The sequence below is a fragment of the Orycteropus afer genome, unplaced genomic scaffold, assembly GCF_000298275.1.
Source record: "Orycteropus afer afer isolate SDZICR_OR568_19922 unplaced genomic scaffold, OryAfe1.0 scaffold00010, whole genome shotgun sequence".
NCBI lineage: Eukaryota > Metazoa > Chordata > Mammalia > Tubulidentata > Orycteropodidae > Orycteropus > Orycteropus afer.
The window spans coordinates 6,425,421-6,438,355 of record NW_006921597.1 but is presented as its reverse complement, the minus strand read 5'-3'; the positions used below and the strand labels follow the sequence as shown (position 1 = coordinate 6,438,355).

General features: G+C 36.8%; 1 protein-coding gene across 1 annotated transcript in view; it reads right to left on the bottom strand.

The window, feature by feature from the left end:
* Positions 1 to 5,690: 5,690 nt before the first annotated feature.
* The window catches only part of GDAP2 (ganglioside induced differentiation associated protein 2), a 95,194-nt gene continuing 87,949 nt past the window's right edge, over positions 5,691 to 12,935 (bottom strand). The window contains exons 12-13 of the mRNA XM_007948585.2: positions 10,083 to 10,226; positions 5,691 to 5,738 (exon numbers count right to left, since the gene is read on the bottom strand). Coding sequence (XP_007946776.1) covers positions 5,691 to 5,738; positions 10,083 to 10,226 — 192 coding nt within the window. The remainder of the gene's footprint in view (positions 5,739 to 10,082; positions 10,227 to 12,935) is intronic.

Below are 12,935 nucleotides of genomic sequence, written 5' to 3'. Positions count from 1 at the left end.
GACTTAACAGCACCTAACAACAACAGATACAGTATAGGCTCTTGTGGTCTAGCAACCAAGAGTACTGATATCACCTACAAGTTTGTTAGAAATTTGAGAATCCCAAGCCCTGTCCCAGGCCTACTGATTCAGAATACGCATTTTAACAGTATCAAGTAATTTAATATATGTAATAGAAGCTTGAGAAGCACTGATCTAGGCTTCCAGAGGAAATGTTGACGGTAAAATTCATTGCATTTTGTACTACTCTTTAGGTTCCATTTGGTGATTAGAGAAAGGCATGGTGTAAATGAAGTACCCGTCTCTGAGGTTCACCGTAAACATTACCATGTTACTCTTGTTTTTCATAGGCTGTATGAGCATAGAGTGGGACCCTCTTTAAAAAGGCTCTAACTTCCAACTCAAATAGACCAAAATATATTTTTTTAAATGCAAAACATTCATAAAAATGTTCTAAATTATGATAAACAAATTTTAATATCATGTCAATTTAATACATTCTTAGGTCTCCTTTGTCCAACACCAATAAAAATTATTTACATATGTTAAAACTCCATTGCCTTGGAGGCAATTCCCTCTCATAGTGACCCTACAGGACAGAGGACAACTGCCCCATAAGGTTTCCAAGGCTGTAATCTTTACGGAAGCAGAAAGCCTCATCTTTCTCCCAAGGACAGGCTGGTGGTTTTGAACTGCTGACCTTCTGGTTAGCAGCAGAGTTCTTAGCCACTGTACCACTGGGGCTGCCCATATGTTAAGACTTTATTTAAATATTTTAGCTGACAAAAATCCAATCTTCCTGACTCAGTTTACGGCGTGTGCTTAGATGAATCAAACACATTTAAAAAAAAAAAAAAAAAAGAAGAAAAAGTGTGATTATGTATATGAAATCTATTAGTTTTAACTTTTAAAGAAAAATATTAGATTACATGCAGTAGTTATGATTTTGTCAATGCAATGCACCTAAGGAATGTGTAGGCTTTTCTTCTTTCTATACATTTAAGACTTACTGTACTCTGGTGGCATAGTGCCTAAGGCACTTGACTGCTAACCAGAAGGCTGGGAGTTCAAACTCACCAGACACTCCTTGGAAGGAAGGTTGGGTAATCTACTTCTGTAGTGATACCGCCTCAGAAACCCAATCCTTGGGTTACTATGAGTCAGATCTGACTTGATGGCAGTGAGTTTGGTACTTAAAAAGACTCAAAGATGTTGTTCTTTGAAGCAGAGAAACAGTTAACAACTAATATTCAAGAGAACCATTAATATTTAAAACCATTCTGACACCATCTGTTAAGGGCTATTTCAGTAAAAATCAAAGCTTGAATAGTGTTATTTATTGCTCTACATTCTTTAACATGGACCACAGAAATCACACTCTCAAAGAAGGTAAAACAGATTGTGGGGTGTGTGTGTGCAAATGCACGTGTGTGCATGTGTGTGGTTAGTGTTAGGAAGAACCCTTCTCATCTCTGGGTTTATAATATGACCTACATTATAGCTAGAACCCTCTATCCTCATTTATGATCTCAGGTAATTGCAAACCAGGAGTCATTCACATGCCATCAGGTTGTATTAGTGCCAGTACAGCAGATACACCCTAGTTCATACAGATTACAATGACTATAACTTAAAGGAACTACAATCTAAAACTCACCTGGCTAACCCAATTTTTGAGGTTATCTTGTCTTCTTGGTCCTTAATACAATCAATCCACTGTTCCCAGAACCATACAAATCTTCTCTTTCTAGTACTTCAAATTATAATAATTTTTGTCAAATATTAAACAATTTAAACTCTATGTACATATATACAGACAATGAATGTCAAGGGAAACACAAAGGGTTATTTTTAGCTTACATTTTATCACTTTCCTATTAATGGTTACAAAGACAACTAAATCATTATCTACAGTTTGAATTCATTAAATGATAGCTAAGTAAACAGAAGAAAGAGATAGGCAAGCCATATTTGTCTACTAGGGTGATTATATTACTTTTTCTTTAGAAAAGGGAGATATTTTATTCTTTTTAGACTTCAGAAATCTGATAAAAAAATCTACATCCATTACCAAGAATATTCAAAAAATCCTGTGTTGATTACTCTCAAAATACTGTTGATGGATTCCTTTGGCAAAAGAAACAGAACATCAGCTGATGAAATAAGATATATATTAAAGAAAATAATTAAAATATGAACCACTTGGTCTCTAACTCTTAGAGTCTAACAAAGACTGAGCTCCTACCTACCCCCAACTTTCTATTGTGATTTGGGTGAAAGTTTACAGAGCAAGACTCAGCTTTTTTAAAGAGATCATTTTCACTATCAAGCAATTTGGATATAGAGGAACTAAAAAGAATTAAAATATGTGCTAAAGCAAGAGAAGTATTTGTTTTAAAAATCATATCATGCCTTGCATGAATTAATTAACTTAATATTTTGTAAGTTGTGTCTTCAGCAATTCAACTAGCATTTAGCATGACCAAAGTTTAATTAAGTTAAGGAGTTGGTGGTGCTTTGAATTAGCATCAGATGCTAATAGTCATCTCCACCCAGTCACCCCTTCATCCCCTAATGTGTCCTTGAAAATGGTGTGTGTTATCCAGGCTATCTAACCTTTTGTCAAAGGCAGATATATACGGAACATTACTTAATCATTATAATTCCAAGGTCACTATATTTTCCCTCCCAGTATTTAGTACATTGAAGTAACATCAAAATAACTTTAGACGGCTATAAAACCATAAATTTGGTCCCACACTAAATTCAGTTTCACTGAGAATAGTGGCCCTTATTTTTATTGACAATTGTGAAATGCTATTGATATGGATATAGTCTCATAACATCTTTAAACCAAAATCCAAACCCACTGCCACTGAGTCGATTCCAACTCATAGTGACTCTATAGGACAGGGCAGAACTAACCCATAGAATTTCTTAGGCTGTTAAATCTTTACAGAAGCAGACTGCCCTATTCTCTCCCAAGGATCGGCTAGTGGGTTCGAACTATTGACCTTTTGATTGGCAGCTGAATGCTCTGACTCACTGTACCCCAGAGCTCCTTATTCCATCTGTGTACTCTAGGGTATCAATTGTGTTAAGAGTCTTAGCCTGTGTAGAATCCTGCTTGTGTGGTAAGACCACAGCAAATCAATGTCCTTTCAAAAATTATTGCCTGTAAGAAATTGTATACATACATTTGCTTCCTTTTTTCAAAAATTATTGCCTGTAAGAAATTGTATACATATATTTGCTTCCTTTCAAATGTCTAAGCAGCTTAAAGTTTCTATTATCTGTAGAGGAAGTAGTTCAGGTTAGATGCCGACTTGAGGCAGCCTAATACAGGAAAGTTGCCATATTTGTATATTTTATTCTAGTGAAAAAGATACCTTAAATATGATCTACCAGTTGACTGGAGAGAATGAGATCTAATGTTTTAAGTTTTTAGGCTCAAAGTTCAAGGGATTAAAGAAGTATTGTCTGAGAGCAGGGATTTCCACTGAGTCATTCTGATTTGACCTCCTGCTGAGAATTCTCATTTCTATTCCAGATACTGAATCAGAATCTATATTTTAACAAGATCCTCAGGTGACTCTATGTATACATAAGATCTATAACATGGAGGTGTTAAAATGTAGAAATAGTGTTTTGGTGGCGCAGTGGTTAAGGCATCTGGCTGCCAATCAAGAGGCTGGAGGTCTGAACCCACCAGCCGTTCCATGGGAGAAAGATGTGGCAGTCTGCTTTCAAAATTACAGCCGTGGGGTAGTCTACTCGGTCCCTATAGGGGTGGCTGTGAGTAGGGATCGATGTGATGGCAATGGGTTTGGTTTTTTTGGTTTGGGTGGAAATGCAAATTGTCAACAGGGTATCCAACCAGTTGGAAACCCTGTTTGAGAGGAAGCTTAACACCTTACAGATGACTGGTTGCCTGGATCTGATGACCTAGGGAACAAAATAGGAAGACCTTAACATACAAGCATATATAAGGAACACATGAGTTTGATTTCTGACACAAAGGAAATGTGTCCAATACCTGTAAAAGATAAGAGTGCTTACTGAAGAAATTTAAATTTATATGGAAAAAATAAAGGATAGGGTTAACACAACTATAGGTAGACGTCCCTTTCAAAAATGAAGAGGAGTATGTTTCTTTTCCTCCCATGGAGGAATTAATTTGGGTGTAGGGGAATGGGACTCCTGGAAGCACTGACCCTGAATGCACTGTAACAGAAAAGTTCATTTTTCTTCTGTGAACTGCCAATGTACATGATGAGGTGAGGGAGATAGGGGTGGGTGTAAGAATTCTAAAGGAATATGAAGACACTCAGATGGAAATGATAATGGTTTGACCTTAATTCAAGAAGAAAAGTTTAAAATGGCTAACAGATGCCTCTTGTGAAAGTGGGGGGAGGAGTGGGCCAGAAGAAATTCTGGACAAAGAAGGAAGTAGGTCTTCATGGTTGGGATATGACTGACAGCTCTTGTCCCAAGAAAATAAAAATCACTCAAAAGGTGCCAAGGACAAGAAGGGTGCCTTGTAGCACTCCCTCACATACATTTACTCCCATTTAAAAAACTAACTAAAGACACCCCACCATACAAACTCCTCTATCACATTTTTATCCAAAGACATCAAACCATTTTTTAAAGGATATCCTTGTGACCTCTCTGTGAAGCAGGTAGCATAATTCTGATTTTTATTCATAATTAAGCTGAGGTACACAGCTGAGTGGCAAAAGTGGGTTTGAATAAAGTCAATTTTCACCTCCCTGGCTCTGTTCACTGCAACACATTTCCTCCATCTTGACGTATATAAGCCAAGAAACTCTTCTACAAAAAGTCCTTAGAAAGAGTAGTACTAAGAGCAAGCAATATTATTCATGACTCTGGGAAGACAGCACACTTTTAAAAGGTCTCTGACCTAGAAGCAGATCTTCACTTAAGAGTACTAGAATATGCAGCCCTTTTGAATAAGGATACCAAATTGCCCATGATTATAGGAAAAAGGCTGAGATACAGCCTTCTTATCTCCCCCCCCCTGCTCAGACAAGAACAGTGGCAATCTTAACAAATCATACAATTCAAGGAACTAAGACTGGTGTAGTAAGTTCCAAGTCCTATATTTTGGTTACAGTTTTGATTATTTTGATCAGTCAGTACATGTCCATATTCTTGGTTCCAGACAATCCTCTTTTATCATAACCAAATCATATATATAAAATGTAAGTAGTATTAACACCAGGATCTGAAGCAAACAAAAGCATTTGGTCAGCACACACTGGTTCTATGTATTTTGGGAAACACTTCAGTACACAAAAGAAGCGTGCAATGTTAAGGAGATGATGTGAATGATATTGGTGGCTTATCTAATGGAGAATTCCAGTGTCTTTTCAGGAAACTAAAGATATATAAAAGTTGCTCCCCGATTTCTATTAACAACTCCCTAAAAATGAACATTTCCATTTGATACAAATATACAAATTTAAAATAATTGTGCAGTTCCTAGTGGCCTACCATTTTTAGATTGCTTATGTGCATAAAATATACAGTCAATAAAAAAATACCAGAGAGCTGGGGACAAAAGAATCTCTGGATCTGTACAGCAAAAATGAGTAATCACTTCAGTAGGTAGCGAGTTGTGGAGAAAGTGGCATTCTTGGAAACCAGCAGCACTGAAAGACGACAGGTCACAAATCTGGTGATGGGGGGTATGATGTATAGTAAGGCCCATTTTCCTGTGGAAGAAAAAAAAAAAAAGAACATTAAGTAACAAGACCCATTCAACTGGGTATGTGAAAGAATGATTTATAGTCAATGTGAAAGTAAATGTAAAACTTCTAGCATATGCCTGGCATTGAGCAGTCCTCTAGCCATTGGAGCAGTTGGACTGGAGTCAGTCAAAGCTGGTATTAAAGTAGGTAGAGGCAATAGAATAGTAATATTTTTAAGTTATAATACCATTATAGAATATTTTATGTGCCAGAGACTTTATAGGCACATTTCTTTCATTATCCTTTTAAATTCTCAATAATGCCGTGAGATAGGTATCATTCTCATTTTACAGATGAAGAAACTAAAGATCGCACACCAAGGGCACCTAGCTAGTGACCTTTTTCGCTAGCAGAGCTTGTATTTGAATCCAAATCTATTACCATCTAACACCAGGTTCTTTTTGTTAGACGATATTGTCTTATTGTGTGCTGAGTCTTAAGACAGAGTTATGAAACAAAAGATATTATCATTGAGGTACTTAATAATTATAACTGTTTTGGAAGAAATGACTCTCCCATGACATGCCTGAGTGGCCAGGCTTATAACAAGTATAGTTCTCAGGGCATGTAGTTCCAGATCAAGATGGAGAATTGAATGCCAGAATTTTCTCAAGTCAAGTGAAGAAAGCAACAAATCAGTGTAAGAGAACATTTTTTGGCCCTCATTTTGGCAAATTTTATCTTAATAAAAATCAACATAGTTAAATTTATGGTAGAAGGTTCCTAGATTAGATTTATGAGACATAAGATTGGTCTCTTATTTTTAAGGAAAGTACTTCTTTGACGAAGAACTTGTTTTTTCGGTAAACCATACATAGAAAATACGTAGCATTAACGTAAGACAACAGTTAGGAATGCAGGATGAAAAGTAAGATGAAACAGCATTGCTTTAAAGTATTATTTATAGTTCTTATGGCACATTAAACCTAATCAGTCTTGAACATAGTAGACAGCTAGACGTTATCTGAGTTACTAAGTGAATCAGGAATGATGCCACTCTTCAGAGCAGATGCCCTGGAGCAGGAATTGATCATGGGCCATAACCAGAAAAGACAGTATCTAGGAAAACTTACTTAAATCTGACCAGGTATCAAAACATATTTTTTTAAACTTAGGGAGAGACAAATCCTAGAATTGGCTACAGTTCTGAAAACTTGAAAAAAATTACTGAAAGTAATGTTTCTGTGTCGGATTCCCAATTAATCCCGTATCCTCAGTAAGCATGGAAACTATGCTTAGGGAAACATGTCCCAAAGAGATAAATCTTCTGGGAAGATCATCTGAAAACAATGATTCACTATCATCTTTAAGATTTTTCTAGTCCACTACCAGCTTTTTCTAGGTTAAACTATGTTAAACTAAGAAAAGCAAGTATAATACTGAATGCTACGAAACAGACCTTCTTACACTAATCTCTCGCTGTGCAGGAGGCTGCTGAGCGGTCAGATTATCTTCTCATTTCTGAAAACGTTCATAAAAATCTGATGCATCATTACCAGGCAAAACTGGGTATTCTCTCTTCTGACTGTTTATAAGAGGCTTGACTAACTCCCTTTCTAAAATAGTTCCAGTATCATTTTACGTAGATAGATAAAAATTACCTTCATAGGTCCCTTTTAATTCTATTAAATTTCTGTTTTACTCTAAGTCACGTAAGTCCCAAAAAATAGAAGTTCACTAAAACTTGCTACAAACCAACACCATTCTATTCCGTCACCAAATAAAGAACCCTATGTGCAAGGCCCAATTGAACTTGAAACTAAAATTAATCAACTCTACACTCATGTTTTTTCTCCAATCACATTTTTAATTCTTCTTAAACCCATTGTCAATTCCAACTCACATCAAAACCAAACGAAACTCACTGCCATTGAGTCGATTCAGACTCATAGAGACTCCCTTTGGATTTCTGAGGTGGTGAATCTTTACAGAAGTAGATTGCCCAGTCTTCCTTCCGCAGAGTGGCTGGTGGGTTTGAACCACTAACCTTCTGGTTAGCAGTCAAATGCTTTAGGCACTATGCCACTAGAACTCCTCTGACTCATAGTGACTCTGTAAGAGAGTAGGCCTGCTCCATAGGGTTTCTAAGGCTGTTATGGAAGCAGACTACTACATCTTTCTCCCATGGAGTGGGTAGGTTTGAACTGCAGAACTTCTGCTTAGCAGCCAAGTTCTTAACCACTGCACCACCAAGGCTCCTTAATCCTTCTTAGCAAAGGGAACTTTTTTCTTGCAAAGTAATATTCAACTGCCTACTGGTTGGATATAGTAATATTTAGCAAAATAATATCCAACTGCCACCTCAATGTCCCACTGGGCATCTCAAACCTAATGCACATATCACCTGTCTCTTCTTCCATACCCCTTAATGCTTTTACTTCTAAATTTGTGCCTGCAATGGTAGAAAAACCATCCACCAAGTCTCCCAAAGCATGAACTTTTGGAAGTCAACTCAGGCTCCTTCTGCTCTTCATCCATAATGACTACTTACTTACTAAATCCTGTGAATTTTACTTCCTAAAATGTCTATTCCTACATATCACCCAAATGTTCAAATCCTTGCCATCACCACAATCACTGCCCTAGTTCTAGGGCTTTCCTCTAGCTGGCCTTCTGTAATAGCCTCTTCTTGTCTGCTTCCCTAAAGTCTCTCTAGGCATTCTCCATGCTTCATTATTGTCATCTTTCTAAATGGGAATCTAATGACAATCCTCCCTTGTACAACACTCCCCACTGACTACAAAGCCAAAGCACTGCAGCACAGTGTGGAAAGCTACAGTATTTATAGTGATTTGCCCATTCTACATCACTGGACACATCTTTTGTTTCCTCTACATTTTTATTCCTCTTTGGCCTTTATATAGATACATTAATATCTCAATTTTAGAAAATGTTAATATAGGTATAGAAACATGATCCAATGAACCAAGCGTTAGATTACAGGTTATTTTATTTAATATTTTATTAATCAATTAGGCCTATATTTGACACTATAAAGGTAAAAGAAAGAAAACAATAAAACAAGCTTGATTGTGATGAAGTTACAGTTGATATTTAATGGAAGCCTGCTGTATAGGCTCTTAAGTATACAGAAAATATGCTGGCTTAAGAAATAGTCCTTTGTGTTTTCTAACCAACACAACACGTGTACTATTATCCCAGGAAATAAATTATAAATCCAAACACTAGTTTTGAATTGTCATTCAAATATTTTTGGTACCAAAATGTCTTTAAGTGTCTTTTATATTTCTTGCTATCCATTACTTAAGTATTAAGAAGAGTAATGTATACTTCAAAGGAACAATAACAAGGTCATTTTTTACTCTAGCAATCTGTGGTAAATACAAACTAATGTTCTTTTTCACTTTCCATTACTCAGTAATCTTTGTATCTGTGTCCAATTGCCCCAGTTATAAATATTGTCTGTATAACAGCCAAACATGAAATATTATTAGCCTTAGAACACATTAAACACATTGGTTTTCACATAAAGGTGAAGAGATGTCATAGCTGAAGTTAGAGGAATGCTGGAGAGAAAACGTACTGCAGGATTTTAATTTTACTGCACACATGTTGCACAATAATTAGGAAGGAATAATTCATCTCAAACTTAAAATAACATTCAAATGTATTCCCTCATTCATGCATAAGGATATTTAAACAGCATCAGTTATATGATGAGTTTGATGAGCTTTTGGCAAGTATGTTACTTACTTTTTAAATTTTAATTACTAAGGTGATACTATGAGTATACAAAATGGAACAGACTTCTGATGAAATTTAAGAGCAGCCCATTGATTAGTGTTTACTTAAACACTATGCACCATAAATGCATCTGTAAGTAATAACAGCACTAATATTATTAGTTGATGGCCTCAAAAACATTATATTAACTTTTAGAAAAAGGAAATTTTGGACTAAGATAAGCTACCCTATTTACAATCAATGCTGCAAGTGCACAATACAGATTCTTCTGGCTCTACTGACGTAGATGAAAAGTAACCAATCTTAAGGAAATTAGGCAAAAGCATCTGTCCCAAAGGTGGTAGAAAACTGTAAGTACAACCATGGATTGGTCTTAAACCTATAGCCATAAAAATCTCCCATTGAAAGAGTACATTTTGGGTAAATGCCCTTTCTCAGGGCAAAGTTTTTTCTTACAGTTATCTAAAAAAGTTAAATGATACTGTCAAGTATACTAAAGCACACTGATTTACATTAATAATAGCTTTTTGTGCTCATAACCAATGCTCTACAGAATAGTTAAGGTACTACACCAGGAGAGGGAGAACTCCTGGTTATTCTTACCCTGGCATCGTATTCAAGGACAAAAGGAGGAAAGTCAATCTGTTCTGGAGATATGGCAGAAAATAGCTGGTGGAGGCTGTCCACATGGTGGATTTTATCCTTTAGTCCTGAGACAGAAAAGGTGGTGAAAAACCATGTTGATACCTGATTAATAAGAGAGAAAAAATAATTTAAGCCAGTAGCCAGAATTAGAAATGAAAATACAATTTTGAATAATTATACTAGATAAAAACTATACTTCAAAATTGAAATTGATGCCAGAAGAATCTAGCACTATCCAGTGTTTTTTTGAAACTGCATGTTGTAGTCCATTAGTGAGTTGTAGAATTAATTTAGTGGATTATGAACATTTAAAAAAATAAACAAACAGGGTAACAATTAGTAAGGAATGTAGCTAAGAGTAGGAGCTCTGGTGGCGCATGCCTAAGACATCTGACTGCTAACCAGAAGGCTGGCAGTTCAAACCTAACAGCCACTCCTCGGAAGGAAGGTTGGGCAATATATTTCCATAGTGATACCGCCTCAGAAACCAAAGAAGGGGTCACTATGAGTCGGATCTGACTTGACAGCAGTGAGTTTTGTTTGGTTTTGGTAGCTAAGTTTTGCTCTATGATGTCATGTGTATGTATGCTCCTATTTCTGTACTGTGTTGTGATGTAATATGTGCTTCTCACCATGGGTTGCAAGGAGCTCTGGAGGCATTGTGGTTAAAGCACTAGGCTGTTAACTAAAAGAATGATGGTTTGTATCACTAGTTGCCCTACAGCAGAAAGACGATGCAATCTGCTTCCATAGATTTACAGCCTTGGAAACCCTATGGGACAGTCCTACTTTGTCCTATAGGGTCCTCATAAGTCAGCATCAATTCCATGGCAGAGGGTTTGGTTTGGTTTTGGACTGTGGGTTGTGGACAGGAAGTCTGGAAATCACTGTGTTATTTGCTAGAATAATTGATTCATTGGCACTCTGAAAATGGTTAACTTCAAAAATCATCTTCATTTTTTCAAACGAGATTAAAAATAATTTGCCAATATTTAGAATTCTATATTTTCAGTTGACACTTGGCATGCAGTCTCTTTCTCAAAGTCAGTTAAAATGAGTCTCTGCTGATGAGCTACTTTGCTTATCCCACTTTGTAACAAACATTTATAAAATGAGCAAGTCAGACCCAAATGATTTTTTAAGGTCCCTCTCAATTATAAAATTCTATGAAAGGACTCTTGAATATGCTGAACGACACTGACATGAGGGAGGGTGGTGGTGGTAAAGACAGAAAGAAGAGAATGTTGAGTGGAGGGAGAGAAGGTAGTGATCACTGCATACAATCTCTGAAAGAGGAATAAATATATTTCTATACCTCCTTTTCTCCCATTACCTCCTTCAGATTCCCAAGTGTTAGCAGGGAAAAAATTACTCAAAGTAGACAGAAGTGGAAACCCAGTTAAAGTTTTCTGTTCAGGGAGAACCAAGAACATGATCTTCATTTTTTTCCCCCTCTTAAATCAAAATCCAAAACCCACTGATCTCGAACGCATTCCATCTCATTGTGACCCTACAGACAGGGTAGAACTGCCCCACATGGTTTCTCAGGCTATAAATCTTTACAGAGGCAGACTCCCACATCTTTATCTCACAGAGTGGTTGGTGCGTTCAAATTGCCAACCTTCTGGTTAGCAGTCAAGCTGCTTTACCATTATGCCACCAGGACCCCCCCCCCCTTTTTTTGGTCATTTTAGTTCTATAAGAAACCAAACACATTGCTGTCAAGTCAATTCTGACCCATGGTGACCTTGTGTACTGCAGAGCAAAACTGCTGCATAGGTTTTTTTGGGCTATCATCTGTACAGAAGCAGATGCCAGGCCTTCCAAGGTGATGTTGGGTGGGTTTAAATGCCAACCTTCAGGTTAGTGGTCAAATGCAAACAATTTGTGCCATAGGGACTTTAGTTCTTTACAACTTAGCATATAACTTTCAATTGCTTATAGCACAGGTAATAAATACATATTAATTATGGTAAACTTGAATTAAGAAAAAAAATTGAGTATCTTTTAAAAAAAAAACTGAAAGCAAAAAATCTGAAAACAGATTGGTGTGCTATTTTGTGAATGCTAGAGATTCTTCCACTTAACTGTTTACAAATGCAAAGACAAGCAAGCACATAAGATCACAAAATAACATCAACTAGGAAAAGACCGCTAACACATGTATACTTAAGTAATCTGATAGAGCCAGAATCAAGAATGGTTTTAATTCTGTTAGCCTGAATTCTACTACACCAAACCAAACTCAATGCCATGGAGTTGGTCCCGACTCATAGTGACCCCTCTTTGGGTTTCCAAGGCAGTATCTCTACAGAAATAGATTGCCCACTCTTACTTCCAAGGAGTGGCTGGTGGGTTTGAACCACCAGCCTTCTCAAATGCCTTAGGCAATAAGCCACCAGAGCTCCTACTAGTGAGATTCAAATAAGAAAAAGAAGAGTGATTTATACAATGAGTCAACTTATTATCACTTCTGGTACAACGGTCTGGAAAAAATTGATTGTTGTTCTTAAGTGCTGCAGGGTTGACACATAGTGACCCTATGTACAACAGAATAGAATACTGCCCAGTCCTGTCCCATCCTTACAAGCATCGCTATGCTTGAGCATTGTGCAGCCATTGTGTCAATCCATCTCACTGAGGCTCTTCCTTTTTCGGTTACTCTCTACTTTACCAAGCATGATATCCTTCTTCAGGGACTGGTCCCTTCTAACAACATGACCAAAGTAAGATAGACGAAGTCTGACCATCATCATTTATTTATTTAAATTTTTATTGTGATTTGGGTCAAAGTTTACAGAGCAAATTCAT